Source organism: Phycodurus eques, chromosome 8, assembly GCF_024500275.1.
Source record: "Phycodurus eques isolate BA_2022a chromosome 8, UOR_Pequ_1.1, whole genome shotgun sequence".
NCBI lineage: Eukaryota > Metazoa > Chordata > Actinopteri > Syngnathiformes > Syngnathidae > Phycodurus > Phycodurus eques.
Genome location: NC_084532.1, coordinates 17,859,902 through 17,878,423, shown reverse-complemented (window position 1 = coordinate 17,878,423; position 18,522 = coordinate 17,859,902). Strand labels below are relative to the sequence as shown.

The 18,522-nt window shown below is 40.9% G+C and overlaps 1 protein-coding gene and 1 non-coding gene across 4 annotated transcripts in view; one reads left to right on the top strand and one right to left on the bottom strand.

Annotated features, from left to right (window-relative positions):
- xpr1a (xenotropic and polytropic retrovirus receptor 1a) overlaps positions 1 to 11,933 on the top strand; it is an 87,969-nt gene extending 76,036 nt beyond the window's left edge. The window contains exons 12-15 of one of the 3 annotated variants that reach the window (XR_009769065.1): positions 6,801 to 6,967; positions 8,402 to 8,541; positions 8,802 to 10,446; positions 10,523 to 11,933. Coding sequence is in view for 2 of the 3 variants with exons in the window: in XM_061684252.1 (XP_061540236.1) it covers positions 6,801 to 6,967; positions 8,402 to 8,541; positions 8,802 to 9,023; positions 10,523 to 10,580 (587 nt within the window). In the remaining variant the exon portion in view is untranslated. The remainder of the gene's footprint in view (positions 1 to 6,800; positions 6,968 to 8,401; positions 8,542 to 8,801; positions 10,447 to 10,522) is intronic. The other 2 variants (XM_061684252.1, XM_061684254.1) reach the window with 2 other exon arrangements.
- A 3,909-nt stretch (positions 11,934 to 15,842) lies between these two features.
- Positions 15,843 to 16,052, bottom strand: LOC133406910 (small nucleolar RNA U3). Its single transcript, XR_009769139.1, has one exon. It is a non-coding gene; the product is annotated as a small nucleolar RNA U3 (small nucleolar RNA).
- Positions 16,053 to 18,522: the final 2,470 nt, after the last annotated feature.

Below are 18,522 nucleotides of genomic sequence, written 5' to 3'. Positions count from 1 at the left end.
GCGTTTAGTCCATAGTGCCGGGTCTCACTATTCATTTGTTATCAGCTTGTCTGTGAGGATGTGTCACGAACATTGCTAAACACATCACGGACAGCACTGATGGTGTTTGTGTGTAACCTCACCGCCTCGCTCCTTCCTGGAATGCCTCGTGTTGTTCTCCGGGAAAACATCGAAGGACAAAAACAATAAATTATAGTCTTCTATGTTAAATGAAGCTGATATCGCCTCTGAGATAAACATTCAAGTCAGTGCTAAAATTGACCGCTTTTTATTAAACGCTGCGTACAAGATGCTCAAAAGCCTCTAACCAGACAGATGATGGATGAATTTAAATTGAAAGTGAGAATAGGCGGCACAGTGGAAGAGTGGTTAGCACATCTACCTCACAGTTCTAAGGGCCTGGGTTCAAATCCAGCCTCACCTGTGTGGAGTTTGCACGTTCTCCCTGTGCCTGCGTGGGTTTCCTCCGGGTACTCCGGTTTCCTCCCATATCCCAAAAACATGCACGGTAGGCTAATTGAAGACTCTACATTGCCCGCAGGTGTGAATATGAGTGTGAATGGTTGTTTGTTTATATGTGCCCTGTGATTGGCTGGCGACCAGTTCAGGGTGTACCCCGCCTCTCGCCCGCAGTTAGCTGGGATAGGCTTCAGCACGCTTGCGACTCTAGTGAGGAGAAGCGGTGTAGAAAATGGATAGATGAAAATGGAAGTGAGAATAAAAAAGATCAAAAGATAGAAAAAGGTTTAGCTCATAATTTATAGGGTCTACAGTCTGTGCCAGGCTGGTGCATGCAAGACAGCAATATTTGCTAAATGCTTTGGACTGTCATATAAATGTATGAAAGAGTCATCATGTGTCAGAAAAAAAATGCAGAAGTTGTGAATGAGGCATGAATATTTTTCAACACTTATCTGTCTGTAATGTCTGGCAAGATGGAAAACAAATTTCCAAAAACCAGTTAAGACCAGAACAAAAAAGGAATATTACTAAAATGAGAGAGGAAATACAGTGGTACCTTGATTTATGAATTTAATTTACTCTTTTATCACATCTAGTTTTTCCATTGAAATTAACTGAAATGCCATTAATCCATTACAGCCCCCCACCCCCCCAAAAAAAATCCACAATATTTGTTGTTGTATGATTTTACACACAAGATTTAGGGCACTCGTAAAGTCAAGATACCACTATATTCAGTATGATGCAGTGCAGTTTTATGCCACTGCAAACTACACCCACACAATTAACATCCATACATCCATCCATCCATCCATCCATTTTCTTTACCGCTTATCCTCACTAGGCTCACGGGCTGCTGGAGCCTATCCCAGCTATCTTCAGGCGGGAGGCGGGGTACACCCTGAACCGGTCGCCAGCAAATTGCAGGGCACATAGAAACAACCATTCGCGCTCACATTCACACCTACAGGCAATTTAGAGTCTTCAATCACCCTAGCACGCATGTTTTTGGGATGTGGGTGGATACGGAGGTGCCCGGAGAAATCCCACCCAGGAACGGGGAGAACATGCAAACTCCACACAGGCGGGGCGGGGATTTGAACCCCAGTCCCCAGAACTGTGAGGTAGACGTGCTAACCAGTCATTAATTTTTTTGTTAAATCGCTACCTCACTGACAGTATTCTTTTAGATACTTTTAGATAGTCTTGTACTGCATCTCATTTGAATGTGCAGATGTTCCTAATACAGTGTTCCCTCGCTATATTGCGGTTCACCTATTCTGGATTTAGTGCATTTCAGATTTTCTTTCATATTCATATCATGCATAATCCGCTATTATTTTTGGGGTGGTAAAATAAATGCTTCCTAGCCTAAAACATTAAAACTGTTAAAAAAAACAAATAATAATAATAATAATAAACAAAATAATTAAAACACATTACAAGGAATAAATTGAACATAGTGTACAGTACAGCTGTGCATTACTGTATGTTTAAGAGTTTAAAAGCCTGTAAGGAATTACAGTTTTCCATTATTGTCCATTCAATTAATTATAACAGCTTAGTTACAGAGACAGTGCTTCTTATAGCTTTGACGTCACTTACTATAATATCATGTGAAAAGTCTGTTTTTATTAAACCTGCTGTGACCAAGGAGAGGCCCGAGGTTGAACACAACTCAGTCCGATTAGCAACGAGGTCAGAGCTGACAGCTTTTACAACTTCATTTAGTGTACTGAGCCCTCGTCAGCGATGAGGTGAGAATATGTAACAGCACACTCAAATGAATATTAACCAATAAAGATGAAAGACGCTTTAACTGGGCACTGATAAGGCTGCAGATTAATAATCCAGCGCCATACTTGGCCCATGAAGCTCTTTTATGTTGCTGTTAGAAATTTACATACTATGCTGAAAAGTGTCTGAATTCATACATTTGATTGCATGTTATATGTGCAGACTCCAGAGATTTTTTTAATTGTCTCGTTGATAGCTGCGGGTTGCCATAGAAAAAGATGATTCCATTAGCAGTGATAGATTGATCCATCCAATCCAATTTATTTATAAAGCACATTTAAGAACAACAGAGTTGACCAAAGTGCTGTACATCAGAGGATATAGAATATAAAAAGAAATAAAAATATATAATATAGCACCAATAACATAAAACAAATGCAGAACAAAAACCAGTGTTTACAAAAATGCAATAAAATCACAAAATAATGGATGCTGTAAAGTATGAATTAGAATTAGGAACTACAATATTCTTTTTTACTATTGCATGTTTATTTAACCTTTAATTTTTCTAGAAATGTTTTAAATTGAATAGACAACATAATTCTCTAGAACCTTGTATGTTGTGTTGTGTGAGTTTTTGTACCACCAGCCTTTTACTGTGTTTGTGACAGGAGCTCCTGAGTCTGACCACCATTAACCGCTATTGTGCACCCAATCATTGTCCATTTGAGCTTGTGTAACCTTTTAATCGTCTCATGGCAAACCAAGAAAGCAAAGGTTTAAATGTGTCGCACGTGGCAGGAAGGAGCAAATAACATCAGCCGAACTTCTCCAGGGGCTGGAAAATGTCAGTGATGGCTGTGTGTGTGTGGCGGGTAGAAATGTCGCTGTCCTGCCGCTTCTTTGGCAATGGAGTGGACAAGTGACATTGAAGGATGAGAGTCAGCCCAGCCGGTGTGTGTGCGTGGGTGCGTACGTGTGCATGTGTGTGTCACAGACTGATAAATTTTTGTCAACCATTGTGACATTCACTGTTCTCACACCCAGACGCTTGTCAGATGGTGCTGAGCCACCGAACCACGCTCACATATCACAAGTCACAACTTGCCAGCAACTCATCACATGATAACTAATACAGTATATATTAGAGCAGTGATTTCTAACCACTGTGCCTTTTACATTAGTGTGTTGAGAGAAATAATCAGGTGTGCCGCAGGACGTTTTAAAATTTTGCTCAATCTGTCTGAATGTATTATTTACGGCGGCACGGTGGCCAACTGGTTAGAGCGTCTGCCTCACAGTTCTGAGGACTGGGGTTCAAATCCCGGCCCTACCTGTGTGGAGTTTGCATGTTCTCCCCGTGCCTACGTGGGTTTTCTCCGGGCACTCCAGTTTCCTCCCACTTCCCAAAAACATGCATGGTAGGTTAATTGACTACTCTAAATTGCCCGTAGGTGTGAATGTGGGTGTGAATGGTTGTTTGTTTGTATGTGCTCTGCGATTGGCTGCCAAACCAGTTCAGGGTGTACCCTGCCTCCTGCCCGATGATGGCTGGGATATGCTTCAGCGACCCTAGTGAGGAGAAGCGGCTCAGAAAATGGATGGATGGATGGTTTGATGTATTATTTACAGCCTTCCCCGCAAATTTGCGATTCACTATGCGAATTCACTTATCTGCCGATTTAAAAAAAACAAAAAAAAAAAAAAAAAAATTTAACCTGTGCTCCGTTATTGGCTGGGAAACCATTTGCTGTTTTTGTGCTTTCTGTATTGCCCTAAGATACCAAAAGTTGGCCCCAAAGCCCTTGCTTAGAAAAGTAGGCATTTGGCGCCATCTTGTGGCATCTTAGCGCCAAGGACCAATGTTAAAGTGAGGGGAGGAGCTTCTCAGATCGAGCAAACCCCTGTCTGATAAAAGAAAGCAGTGCTTTGATGACATCTGTGGCATGCATATACACAAAAAAGGTATTTTTAGGTGCATGAGTTAGGGGGATGCGGGGCTGGTTATTCAGGTGTGTGTGGGGGGGGTACTTCAAATAATGTATCTTTGTTCAGGAATCTCTGCCAGCGACATACAGGCAGGTAGAATTTTTTTTTGCTTTTTCACTAAATGTCAGAAGGTACAATTATCTATGTATCTGACACCGGGACGTGTGGGGAAGGACCCAAGTGCAAATCACCGAACCACCGAAAAAGTTAGAAAATATTTTAATAATCAATTTAAAATCATCTATCCATCCTTTCTCAATACCATTCATCCTGTTCAGGGTCGCGAGGTGCTGGAGCCGATCCCAGCTGACTTTGGGCAAAAGGTGGACTCCACCCTGAACTGGTCGCCAGTCAATCGGAGGATACATACAGACACGGACAGATGGAGGAATTTAATTTCAACTGTGAGAGGTCCATTCAAAGCCAGGATAAAGTGCAGTTCCTTCACAGTCGAGAGGGTCAGGCTTTGAAGATAGTTTTGTCTGGGGCCAAAGTGATGCAGTTTTCCACAATCCAAAGATAGCAGGTCAGGAAATGCTCAGACGTCACTGTGTTCTTAATCTATGATTCACAGATTGTAGAAAAGGGGAAACTCACACCTTATTGACCTTGTATCAGAATCCCCAACAGCCACAGGGGACAGGAACAGGCAAACGTGATAAGGCCAAACTCACTCGTTCGTGTTGGAGCATCTTGCATGTATAATTGTCCGACACTGACACTTATTTGCTTCATCAACAAGGCCTAATATACATTGGGTAAGGAAAGTATTCAGACCCCATTAAAATGTTCACTCTTGGTTATATTGCAGCCATTTGCTAAAATCATTTTAGTTCTTTTTTTTCTCATTAATGTACACACAGCACCCCAACAAAATGGAATTGTTGACATTTTTGCAGATTTATTTAAAAAGAAAAACTGAAATATCACACAAGTATTCAGACCCTTTGTTCAGTATTTAGTAGAATCACCCTTTTGTGCTAATACAGCCATTAGTCTTTTTGGAAATCATACAACAATTTTTTCACACCTGGATTTGGGGATCCTCTGCCATTCCTCCTTGCAGATCCTCTCCAGTTCTGTCAGGTTGGATGGTAAACATTGGTGGACAGCCATTTTCAGGTCTCTCCAGAGATGCTCAATTGGGTTTAAGTCAGGGCTCGTGCTGGGCCATTCAAAAACAGTCACGGAGTTGTTCTGAAGCCACTCCTTCGTTATTTTAGGATATCCCTGTACTTGGCAGCATTCATCTTTCCTTCAATTGCAACCAGTCGTCCTGTCCCTGCAGCTGAAAAACACCTCCACAGCATGATGCTGCCACCACCATACTTCACTGTTGGGACTCCATATACCCAGTCGCTCAATGTGCGGGGTTGCGTCGGCAACTCATGGTCGGATCCAATTGGGTTCGACTGCATCGCGCAGTGTGTGGCAGACCTTATGTATGTATGCTGTATACTTTTTGTGGCATTCTAATTTGATTCAATGCAAGAGCTGTATCAAAGATTCTGCCGTTGCGAAAATAATGCTCACTTTTAATTGACACTGTCGTATTAATTTAGCATTGTTTATTATTGCGGGGATGTAGACCTGAACCACATCATACTGAGACACCGTTTTAATATTCTTTTCCATTCCATATGACTAAATAAAGCGGCACTGTGGCCGACTGGTTAGAGCGTCTGCCTCACAGTTCAATCCCGCCTGTGTGGAGTTTGCGTGTTCTCCCCGTCCGTGGCTGCGTGGGTTTTCTCCGGGCACTCAAGTTTCCTCCCACATCCCAAAAACATGCATTGTAGGTTGATTGAAGACTCTCGATTGCCCGTAGGTGTGAATGTGAGTGCGGATGGTTGTTTGTTTGTATGTGCCCTGCGATTGGCTGGCAACCAGTTCAGGATGTACCCCGCCTCCTGCCCGATGATAGCTGGGATAAGCTCCAGCACTCCCGTGAACCTTGTGAGGATAAGTGGCTCAGAAAATGGATGGATGGATGGATGACTAAATAAGTAAGCCACAATATTAGGTACACTTCTCAGAGTCTCGCAAACCGATGTCAAATCCTTCATGAAAAATTAGAAGACAAAAAGTGTAAAATATGTACGGTTAATGTTCTTTCACAAACTCATTTCTGTTATGAGATGCATTAAGAATCATGCCTGCCTTTGATGAGCGCCTACCAGTGTATTCATAACACGAAGGCTCCCCCTATTGGGTAAAAGTTGTTTCTGGCTGACTTGAGTAAAAGAGGTCCAGATAAGACGAAACTACTGAGCCACACTATAAGTTTATTAAGAAGTTATTAGTCAAGGGTTGGGTTAGACAATTTCATTCTCCCTAAATTGTGTTTCTTCAGCTTCTGATGACCCTCTGATCAATTCAATGCTTCCAAAGGCACGATACTGTTCCAGCATGACTGTGGAAGGTCAAAATTGGTGCGGAAAAGCCCATCAACCATCTTCAGGATGAGCTGTCCAAATTATTGTTCGCACTCAAATGCAAGTTATGCTTGCAAAAGGGAGCCAACTCCATATTTTCTTCTATTAGCATATCTCTTGACTGTACTAATACATTTACTTAAAGACACTAACATTGTGTGCATGTGTGTTTTCCAGAGCAAGGCCACACAGATGCCGACACATTCTTCTACCTGTTGATCGTGTTCTCCACCATAAGCTCCTTATACACACTGATCTGGGATCTGCGCATGGACTGGGGTCTGTTTGACCGCGGAGCTGGAGAAAACACCTTCCTCAGAGAAGAGATTGTTTACCCACATAAGGTAAACTTTCACGCACACACACACGCATCAGTAGCGTAATTGCCTTAGTCAGCCTAATAGCATAATTGCCTAGGTCAGCACTAGTGGTACGTACACTCCCTCTCGTGGTGTGTGTATGTGTGTGTGTGTGTTGGGGGGGGGGGGGGGCGGACAACTGCTTAAGTACAGTAAAGTTGTATTTAACGTTCAAGTTCAATACTTTTGTATTTAATATTTAAAAAGTGTTTGTTTTCAAACATGTATTTTGCTACAATTGGCTGGCGACCAGTTCAGGGAGTACCCCGCCTCTTGACCGAAGATAGCTGGGATAGGCTCCAGCACACCCGCGACCCTAGTGGGGATAAGCGGTAATAAAGGTAAATATCCTTTTTAGGAATTAAACGTTTCTTGTTTTTGATGAAGATTGATGCCTACTATGCTACTATATTTCAATGTTGGTCATGGTGGTGGTACTTAGTGTAAAAAGTTTGAGAATCACTGGTCTTAAGTCATTTTTGAAGAAAAACGACAACAACTTCAAAAAATAAGTAGGGTCCAGGTGTCTTGAATCAAACCTGGTGGATTACCTTGACCTGGACAACAGATGATTTACGCAAACATAAAGGCGAAATAAAATGGCAAACACATTGTTTTTTTTTTTTTTTTTTTTAATTGATATTATGACAGTATGTAACGAATGTCTTGGGCAATTATGTTCTTTAAGATAACAGCATACAAGTGCATCTCAATAAATTTGAATATCAGTGTGAAATTAATTATTTCAGTCGTTCAATTCCAAAAGTGAAACTCATATATATATATATATATATATATGTATATATATATATATATATATATATAAAAACACACACACAAACAGTCTCATTAAATAAACAATTGGGAAAATATTTTTTGTAAGGCCAGTTTCTATCGAGTAATCATGTTTGATTGTTTCTTACAGTATTTATTATTTTAACATTCTTGAGATAGTGAATTCTGGCTTTTGGTTAGCTGTAAACTAGAATAAAAAAAATATCAAGAAATATTCCACTCTGTTTAGTGATTCTACTGTATATACTGCAGCCGCAATTCCAATATTGTTGATAACAATTACAGTAGTTCAATTAAAAAAGATAAATTTACAGAATAACTGCACAGAGTAAAATATTTTGGGCTTTATTCATTGTTTTTATAATTTGGATGATTATAGAATACAACTAATGAAAACCGAAAAATGCACCATCTCATGAAATTAGAATATTAGATAACAATTAAAAATGATTTTTATATAGAAATCAGGTTGGAATTGGACTTGAGAAAAGTATTTTCTTGAATCTGTATCTTTTGAAATGGAACTACTAAAGTAAAATATTTTTTCTACAATATTCTTATTGATTGAGATGCACCAGTATCGACTTAAAATGAGTCTAATCCCAGTCCCCCTTTTGTGTGTAGGCCTACTACTACTGTGCCATTTTAGAAGATGTAATCCTGCGTTTCGCCTGGACAATCTCTCTCTCTCTGACCTCTATGACCAAGATTCACTCGGTGGGTGACATCGTGGCCACTGTGCTGGCCCCCCTCGAGGTCTTCAGGTACGCTTTCTTCTTCAACGGTGGGTCCACAATTTACAACCGTCCCGAATGATGACGTTTCGAGGTAACAAACGACGCGCAATGAACTCGATTGGGCAGTGGCGTAAGAATACACAAGAAAGCACACTCGCAGCAGCACGTTGCTTGGAAATCGCTAGTTTAAGACTACAACACATTCCAACTTGTGTAGAAGGAGGACCCATTTTACTGGACTCTCAACCAGTCGCATGTATCGCGACCATCTTCGTTGGTCTCTGCAGGCGTTTCGTGTGGAATTTCTTCCGCCTGGAGAACGAGCACCTGAACAACTGCGGCGAGTTCCGTGCGGTGCGAGATATTTCCGTGGCGCCGCTCAACGCTGACGACCAGACGCTGCTGGAGCAGATGATGGACCAGGAGGACGGGGTCCGCAACCGCTCGGGCAAGAAGACGTGGAAGAGGTCCTACAGCCTCACGCTGCGGCGCCCTCTACTGTCCTCTCAGTAAGGAAGATAAGACACAATGACCAGGGGCCTCATGTACAAAAGGTGCGTACGCACAAAAACGCGGCGTCCGTTCTTTTTCACGGCAAAGTTCAGATGTATCAAGAGTGACATGACCGTGGAAATGTGCGGTGCCTCACGCCAACTGCATGGCTGGCGTACGCACGTTTCTGCTGCTTTTGGTGCTTTGGCGACACTTAGAGGTGATGCTGGGAAACTGTTCTCATAAATCGGAGACACATGAATAATTAGCACCGATGAACAATTCATGCCCGGCAACATTTGATTTCAACAATGCAATTGAGGCAAGGACTGAGAATTCATTTGTTAACCGGTGTATTTAATGAACCACTGATATTTGTGAGGACACTTATTAATGGATCAAGGCGATCATTTATGCCGCCTATTGCCTTCATAATCGCGTCGTGACTCCAGCACATGCACTGAAAAAAAAAAGAAAAAGAGTCCTTTGAATTTACTTCATTTGAACATGTACATCGGTTGCACATGATTAAAATGTGTTTAAATTGACATAATTTACCCCTCTTCGCCTAAAAAAATATGATTTATTGTCAGTGTGCGTGTCCTCTCCTGTGTGTTAAAATAATAAATTGAGTCATCAAAAAGGAGTCAACGTTTTTGATATCCTCTTTGATATGCTGATGTGCTTCTATTGCTTCTATTTATTACAAATACCACACATACAACATTTAGGCATGAACCTTTATCTCACAGGGCTGAGTGTAGGTTACTGTATGAACACATTTGTGATGAGTTCTAAAAATACATGGTATTAACCTTGTGGGGTGATCATAGTCAGCCGTGAGTCCTCCCATCACCCCGTGATCGCAGCGATTCTCTCCTCAAACAGGTGAGGCCCTCCGCGCCGGTTCTTCCACCTTTTTCTGGCCACACTTTGGCGGTGGGCAGCTGTCCTCCGCTTCACATCCACCTTAATGTCTGACCACTTCTTTTTTAGTTCAGCGTGCGCGCTATTCTGTCTCCACAGCATTGACAGCCGGACACGCGCTGTCCCATTCGCTCCTCTTTCGCGTGTTGTTAACGCCGTACGACAGCGTGCCAAAGAAGATTTTCTTGTGTGCCTCCACTTCATTAAGCAACTTCACATTCAGAAAAATAATTGTTCTTCATTACCTTGCTCATTGTCCTTTTTTTCTGATTATGCAGAGATCGGCATCTCAGGGTGCAGGGTTCATTTAAATATGATTTGCATATTCAAATGTGGGCGTGGACAGGGAGGAGTCAGCTACTCCAATATGTGCGCTCATTTCCACGTTGATTGGAACGTACGAAGGAAATGTGCTTGGATTCACGAGTACGCGAGTTTCATACATCTGAATGTTTTTGTGCGTACGAAGTTTTCTGGATTTGAGCGTACGCCATGTTTTAGGAGGAAATCCACGTAAGTCTTTGTACATGAGGCCCCAGGTTACATGAATGGCTTAAAAACTATATTCATATTCATTATTTTTTTGCAGGTCCAAAAAGGACACCAAGGTTCTAATTGAGGATACGGATGATGAGGCCTTCAGCTGAATCACCAGCAAGCATCGGCACATGTCGACAAACAACCACACACACTCACACACATACACGCCACATGGGTCTTCTTTTCCATCTCTAACCTTTAGTCAAAACGCCGCCGCCCCACCCCCCCCAAAAAAAAGGTTGCTGGGCAATGAAAAGTACTTATCGCCATCATTTGTGAGATTTATTTTCATTCATGCAAACTATGAAAACAATGAAAATGTTGTTGGTGTTTTTCTTTATCGTAAAAAACAAAATGGAAATCATGCATTTCAACAGTTTGTGATTTATTTTTTAGTCATTATTTTTGCGCCCCCGCCCCCAAAAGAAATGTCCATGTTTAGTGGATATTTTTCTTTTTATTTTAAAAATTGAAAACAATAAGAATATATTTCCAAATGATATTTTGTTTTTGTTTTTATATTAAAAAAACATGTATCTCCAAATTTGTGGATTTTTTTTAATTTCTTTTTTGTCAAAACAAACATTGAAATGAATATAAAAAAAACATTTTTACAAGAATGTATGTCCACATTTTGTGGATTTTCTTTTCTTTTTATTTGAAAAACAAAAATATTGAAGATATCTCTGAATGTTGTACTGGTATTTTTTTCTTATCTAAAAAATATGTTGAAAAGCATGCATTTCCAAATGTTGTGGATTTTTTTTTATGTTAAAAAACAAACATTGTATTTGCACATTTTAGGATTTTTTTTTTTCCCTTAAAAAAAACAAAAAACTAAACAAAAACAAAGGCAATGGAAAAACATGTATCTCCAAATTTTGTGAGCTTTTAGAGAGAAAAATGCCCAAAAAAACAAGAACAACAGGGTATTGTTGTTTTTTGGCTTTAGATGTTGAAAAGAAAAATTTCCTGAGAATCGGAGATACTTTTCATTGCTCAGTGACGAAACCAGTGAGGGGCTAACAAAGACCTCGTTACCTCATCCTCATGTAAACACACACACACACACACACACACACACCATAATGTGGTGATCCTCACAATCTGCTGAAGCACAAATATAGTATTACACTCGACGTATAAGACAACAATGTTCCTTTTCTTTCCTTCTCTCTATCCATGCATGCCATGCAACAAAAAGCTATTATCGCCACCGTTTTTGTTTTGTTTTTGTTTTTCTTTCCAAAACCCAACAAAAATATTGTTTTCTTTGTGTTTTGGATGAAAATGGAAACAATTTGAGGTTTTTTTTTTTTTTTTGGTGGCATGGCGATGATGTGCTTTTATTTCTAACCAAGCTGCATTAGACGACTGTTTACATGCCTTTCTGGACTACTTACAGGATCAACAGGGACAACAAGAAACAATCAAAAAAAAAAAAAAAAAAAAAAAGAGAATTCAGTAGAAACCCGAGGAAGGACTTGAAACACGCAGCATATCAGAACAAATCAACTGGTTTGACCTCAATGATTATTATTTTATACTGTTTTTGGTTTCTGTCCTTTTAATTGTTTGTCGTTTTTTTGTTGTTGTTCTAAGATATTTAAAAAGTGCTGTCGCAACACTGGAGGCACTTGCAGGAAAAGTGCATTTAATACACAAACTACATGTAGACGACGAGGGATGTTTCTTTGTAATATAATACTTTGATGTGCATTAATACTGTACTGTCCTAGTCCCGGTTCAGTGTCGTTTCTACTAGTGAGAGGAGCATCCAACTCAGTGATGTATTTTCTAATGTTTGGACTTTTTTGACACACGTTTCTACTCAATTTCTTGTGAAAACCAAAACCAGTCTGTACAAAATGAATGCTTGTATGGAAAGCTGTTTCAGCATTCATTCCATATCTTCTTAATCTTAAGGTCCATGTACTAGTACACTCTTTGTCCTCACTAGTAAGACAATTCAGCGCACTAGTAGACAACTGTTTTACTAATACCGTTTGTTTTCTCCCACTACGCTGACATTTCTGCACACGAGTAGGCCAACGTTGTCATACTAGTAGAATGAATAAATGTTACTAGTGAGGTAAAATCGTGCACTACTGGACATCAGCTTGCTACTAGCACTACTAGTGAAATGCTAAATATTCACTTGTTAAATTTTACAATGTTGCTAGTAGTACTTGTAGTGCACAGTTGTCAACTAAGGCAGTTTTTCCTCACTAGTAGCATGTAGTTGCCATACTATGTAAAAGTTGCCCTACTGGTGAGGACAAAGAGTGTACCGTATTTCCACAACCATAAGACGCACCGTATTAAAAGGCGCAGTCTCAGTTGCTGGGTCTATTTGTGTATTTAACACATACATAAGGCGCACCGTATTATTGGGTGCAGGCATGGTATAACATACGCTAGCGTAAAACATACGCTAGCCTGCATGCACGCTAAACAATGTTTTTAAAAAGGCAGCTGGAGCAAAACTGAGTTCGGTTGTACTTTATTGAACTATTTAAGAATGTACTCACGTTATTTTTTGAACAATCCTCACGCACAAATCCATCAAAGTACTCATCTTCTGTATCCGAAATGAACAGCTGGGCAAGTTCTCCATCAAAGACGGCAGGTTCCCTCTCGCCATTGTCGGAGTCAGTCTCGTTGCCGTGCGGCTCCTCAGAAATGACGCCGCCTCTTACGAAAGCTCGAACAACAGTGCAAGCAGACACGTTAGCCCAAGCATCCACAATCCGTTCACAAATTGTGCCGTAACTCGCCCGGCGCTGCCTCCTCGTCTTAGTAAAGCTGTGTTCAGCATCTGTCATCCATGGCTCCCACGCCGCTCGCAACTTCACTTTGAACGCCCTGTTTACACCGATGTCCAGCGGTTGGATTTCCCTCGTCAAGCCACCCGGAATGATGGCAAGCTCCGAGTTATTGCACTTAGTCGAATGGTGAGTGTAGAGAGGGCTTCTCCCGGCTCTTGTTTGAACATTAATCCATTGCTCGAGTTCCTCGCCTTGTTTCCGCGGAAACTCAGCTTCGTCTTCTTGACTTGGCGACGCTCGTTTTCCTGCTGCCTCCGCTTGCGAACCGTGGATTCGTTGATCTTGAATTCTCTCGCGGCTGCTCGATTCCCAAGTTCCTCCGCGTAGCTCATAGCTTGCAGTTCAAAGTGTGCTTCGTAAGCTTGTCTCTTCGTAGGTGCCGTTTTCGGGGGTCCTTAGCCAAACCGATGTTGTTTTGCACAATGCACACCCCGGCGCTATATACCTACTGTGGGCGTGCCTTTAGCGTCCTCTGCATGTTGTCCTCAGCCACGCCCGCTTTTCCTCTGTATAAGCAGCGTGTCGGCAGGAAATGCTCCCAGTCAGTCAAGCGGAGCGCTCGCCACACAACAACATTTATAGATGTTGGAACTCGGTGCACACATAAAGGCGGCCCGTCCATTTTGGAGAAAATGTAAGACTTTTAAGTGCGCCTTATGGTCGTGAAAATACGGTACTAGTACATGGACGTTGAGCTGGATAGCAAGGATATTGAGTAAATGCTCAAATGCATTTATTGGATATCCTTGATATCCAGCTTAATGTCCATGTACTAATACATGCCTTGTCTTCACTATTAGACAAATATATAAATAAATATAAAAAAAATAACTCAGCACACATGTAGAACAACTAGGGTGCACTAGTAAAATTATCGTCTTACTAGTAACTAGTAGGACAACGCTGGCATACTAGTGGGACCAATACATGTTACTAGTGTGGCAAAACGTCACTAGTTCACATTTGCGCACTACTAGTGAAATGCTAGATGTTAACTAGTAAACCTTTACTAATAATAATAGTAGCACGTACCTTTCACCTAGTGCAGTTTTGCCTTACTAGCAACTGTCCTACTAGTATGATAAAGTATCAAATCCTTTATACCCAGTTTAAAATCCATGTGCTAGTATGCTCTTTGTTCTCACTAGTAAGACAATTCACTACACGAGTAGAACTGGGTCTTACTTGTATGACATTTGTGCATAGTAGTAGGACAACATCATGTTCCTAGCGAGGCAAAACTGTGCACTATCTATGTGCTACAAGTGGACCTCAAAAGGCCAGGATGAGTGCAATGTGCTTAAATGTGGAAGTCACGCTTCCCCCTTTTGTTTCAATACACGAGACGCCGCTTCACCCCCGCCAACACGATGTTTTTGGACACAGTTGCCTTGCCTGCATGCTGCTTTTCGTTCCACAATTTACATAGAAGTTAATTTATTGTTCCTGACGTGTATATTTATATTAGCAGCTATGATTGATGTTGCCATTTTGGACAAGCAGTATTTTGTAGCTTTTGTTTCTCTGTGTTTTTGTTAGGGTTAGTCTCTCTTATTCATGTGTAGTTATTTGGAGGGGGGGTAATCTGAATGTTTCATTTTTTTATCCCAAGTGTACATTAGTGAATGTGCATGAAGCTGTCGTGGCTGTGGCATGAGTTGTTGTAGACGGACACACTTTGACCCACCGAACAGGAAACGGCAGAAGAGCCCACATCTCCCCAGATCCATTTATGGGAAGTTCCCGATGTTTTTTACTTTTCTTTTCTTCACCAATGACGTTAACGTGCTTCGTAGATGTGCATCTCCCCTGCTGTATGTGTTTGCAGTAGTTGTTCTCCTGTAGACTAGCTGAACGTGATGTTAGATGGATGTTCTACTTGGTAAGAAAACTAGATTGTGGCTAAATGTGATTTTCAAGTAAGACTAAAAAGAAAAAGAATGATGTCTAATTGTAGATCATCCTGGTTCAATTGAGTAGTTTGTACATGTTGAGTGTATAACGCTGTTCTCTCTATGATGTGTTTGTATTTCTGTACACAATTTGGTGATCCTGTCATATCTGGGTTTTATAAACCAGCGTTATTTTTAAAGCTCACTCTGCCTTGCCACTCTTTTTTTCTTTTCTTTTTTCTCTCTTGTTGAAGCACATTTATTTACTCAACTGCAGAAAGTCCCAAGCGTCTACAGATGTATGTCTGCAGATGTGTTTATTAGTGGGCAGGCCTTTATTTCCACCATTGCATTTTATAATATATAATGTTCCATAAAAAGTAAATTAAAATTTGAAAAATATACCAATATAAAAATATACATTAATCATTGTTTTCTATTAAAATGCATATAACTTCATATTTTAGTATTTTTATATATATTTTTTTTTTAAAATTAATTTTTCATAACAAAATCAGACCCGTGACTTATTTTTAGGAAGACAAAAGAAATTACATTATTGAAAGTTACAAACTGAACATTTAATTTCAATTGTTATAGATATTTATCAAGAGTGCATTTAGGTAGTTAATTTAACTAGTACACAGTCACCACTCTGAACTTAACCCTTCCATCAATGCTCCATTACAAAGCAGCAAACATTCATCAGTGACAGAGAAGATACAATAAAATCCTTATTTTCTGCCAGCTTCACACTCAGCAAGGAATATCTCCTCTCATCATTGTAGTTTGCAGGACCGTACACCTCAGAAACACATTTCTCAAGAACTATAGAAATGATCTCTGAAAGTATAGTCTTATAGTCTTAAGCCATCAACTAGCGATGATGGAAAGTAATCTGCGAGAGTAACTACAAGGTCACCCTTGTAGTTACACTCCCCCCCCAAACCAAAACCGGTAAAGAAATTAAAGACGAAAAGTCCATACAAATTAATTTGGACAACTCATGAGTTGCGCTTTGTGATTGCACTCTAATAGTATTGCATATTATTCAGTTAACCCTTGGTCAATTCCAAATGCTTGGGAAGATTGTATTTTATCATTATTCTATCATTTTTTCATATTTAAAGTTGAATTTTGCACTGAAAACTGTAGTGCAATTAAAATACAGATATTTTCCGTAACATGAGGAATAATAGCGATATCACAACAATCGTGATGATCATTTTGGCCATATCCGTGCAAGCCCTACTGACGTGACATCCGGTGAGTTGCATCACTCAGTGTTGTGTATATTGGTAAATACAACATTGTTATTTTGATATCAAAACCAATTACTAAATGTGGTTTTAGCAGGTTACATGCACGAACAATTGTGCATGGGTGGGGATAGAGTCATAAGGTACACAGACGTATTTAAGTCACCCACGGTTATTACCAGCTCATTCTATAATAAATGACATCTTTTGCCACAGCGGCCAAGTAACACAGAGTCGTATTATCCCATATGCTTAAGCCAGAAAAGTGCAGCGCTCCGTGCCTTTTCTGACTGACTGGTTTTGCTCACAACTTCTCCACATTTGGAAAACAATCACCCACAACGAACAGATGACAGTGGTGTGCATAAAGAAAATGGGTTACTAGTTGCAACAAATGAGGGTAGATCCATCCATCCATTCATTTTCTGAGCCACTGCTGACCATCGAAAGTCATCTGCGGGAGCACTATTTTCACCCAGAAGGCCCTCTAGTAGTTTCTTCTTCTTTTTTGTTAGTTTTTTTTTTCAAACCCACCACACCACACCTGGTAAAGATGAAGATAAAAAGTCAATACAAATTGACAACACAATACAGTTAAAATTATGTTGCATTGCCAGTACTCAAGCCCCAGAGTGCTTTGCGTGATCTGTTTTGATATTCCATCCATCCATCCATTTTCTGAGCCGCTTCTCCTCACTCGGGTCGCGGGCGTGCTGGAGCCTATCCCCAGCTGTCATCGGGCAGGAGGCGGGGTACACCCTGAACTGGTTGCCAGCCAATCGCAGGGCACATACAAACAAACAACATTCGCACCTACGGGCAATTTAGAGTCCCCAATGAATGCATGTTTTTGGGATGTGGGAGGAAACCGGAGTGCCCGGAGAAAACCCACGCAGGCACGGGGAGAACATGCAAACTCCACACAGGCGGGGCCGGGGATTTAACCCCACTCCTCAGAACTGTGAGGCTGACGCTCTAACCAGTTGGCCACCGTGCTGCCCTGTTTTGATATTATGTGTTTTTATTCATCGAAATCGCATATTCATTGAAACCTGCAATCCATAACTTTTTTTTAAATATTAAAACATTCATCTTCACCCAAGCCACTACTAGAATTGACACAATGCTGATTTAAGTCTGCCAGCTCCTTTAACATCGGCCCTTTGTCATTTATAAAAAGCTCAGAAAACATTATTTTGCGTTTCTGGAGGAGAAAATACTCATACAATAATGACTGTGTAAATGAGAACAATAATAATGGCCACAAATGCACGGCCAGCCCTTGCCAATGTGGCGAGATTTTATATGGCGCCCGCTCCATCAACGATTTACATAGGCTTGCAAAAAGTGGAATAGCACTAGTTTTTAACATTGCTTTTAATTTATAAAATCCATCCATCCATCCATTTTCTGAGCCGCTTCTCCTCACTAGGGTCGCGGGCTGCTGGAGCCTATCCCAGCTATTTTCGGGCAGGAGGCGGGTTACACCCTGAACTGGTTGCCAGCCAATCGCAGGGCACACACACTGGTTGCCAGCCAATCGCAGGGCACACACACACATAAACACACAACCATTCGCACTCACATCCACACCTGCAGGCAATTTAGAGTCTCCAATGAATGCATGTTTTTTGGGATGTGGGAGGAAACCGGAGTGCCCGGAGAAAACCCACACAAGCCCGGGGAGAACATGCAAACTCCACACAGGCGGGGGCGGGGTTTGAACCCCAGTCCTCAGAACTGTGAGGCTGACGCTCTAACCGGTCGCCCACCGTGCCGCCATTTGCAAGTCATGTTCAACCTATATTTAGGTTGAACTATAATACACTACAAAGACAAGATTTAATGTTCAAACTGATAGACTTAGCAAATAATCATTAACCTAGAATTTTATGGCTGCAACACGTTCCGAAAAAGCTGGGACAGGTTCATGTTTACCACTGTGTCACATCACCTTTTCTTTTAACAACATTCAATAAATGTTTGGGAACTGAGGACACTAATTGTTGACGCTTTGGAGGTGGAATTCTTTCCCATTCTTGCTTGATGTACAGCTTCAGCTGTTCAACA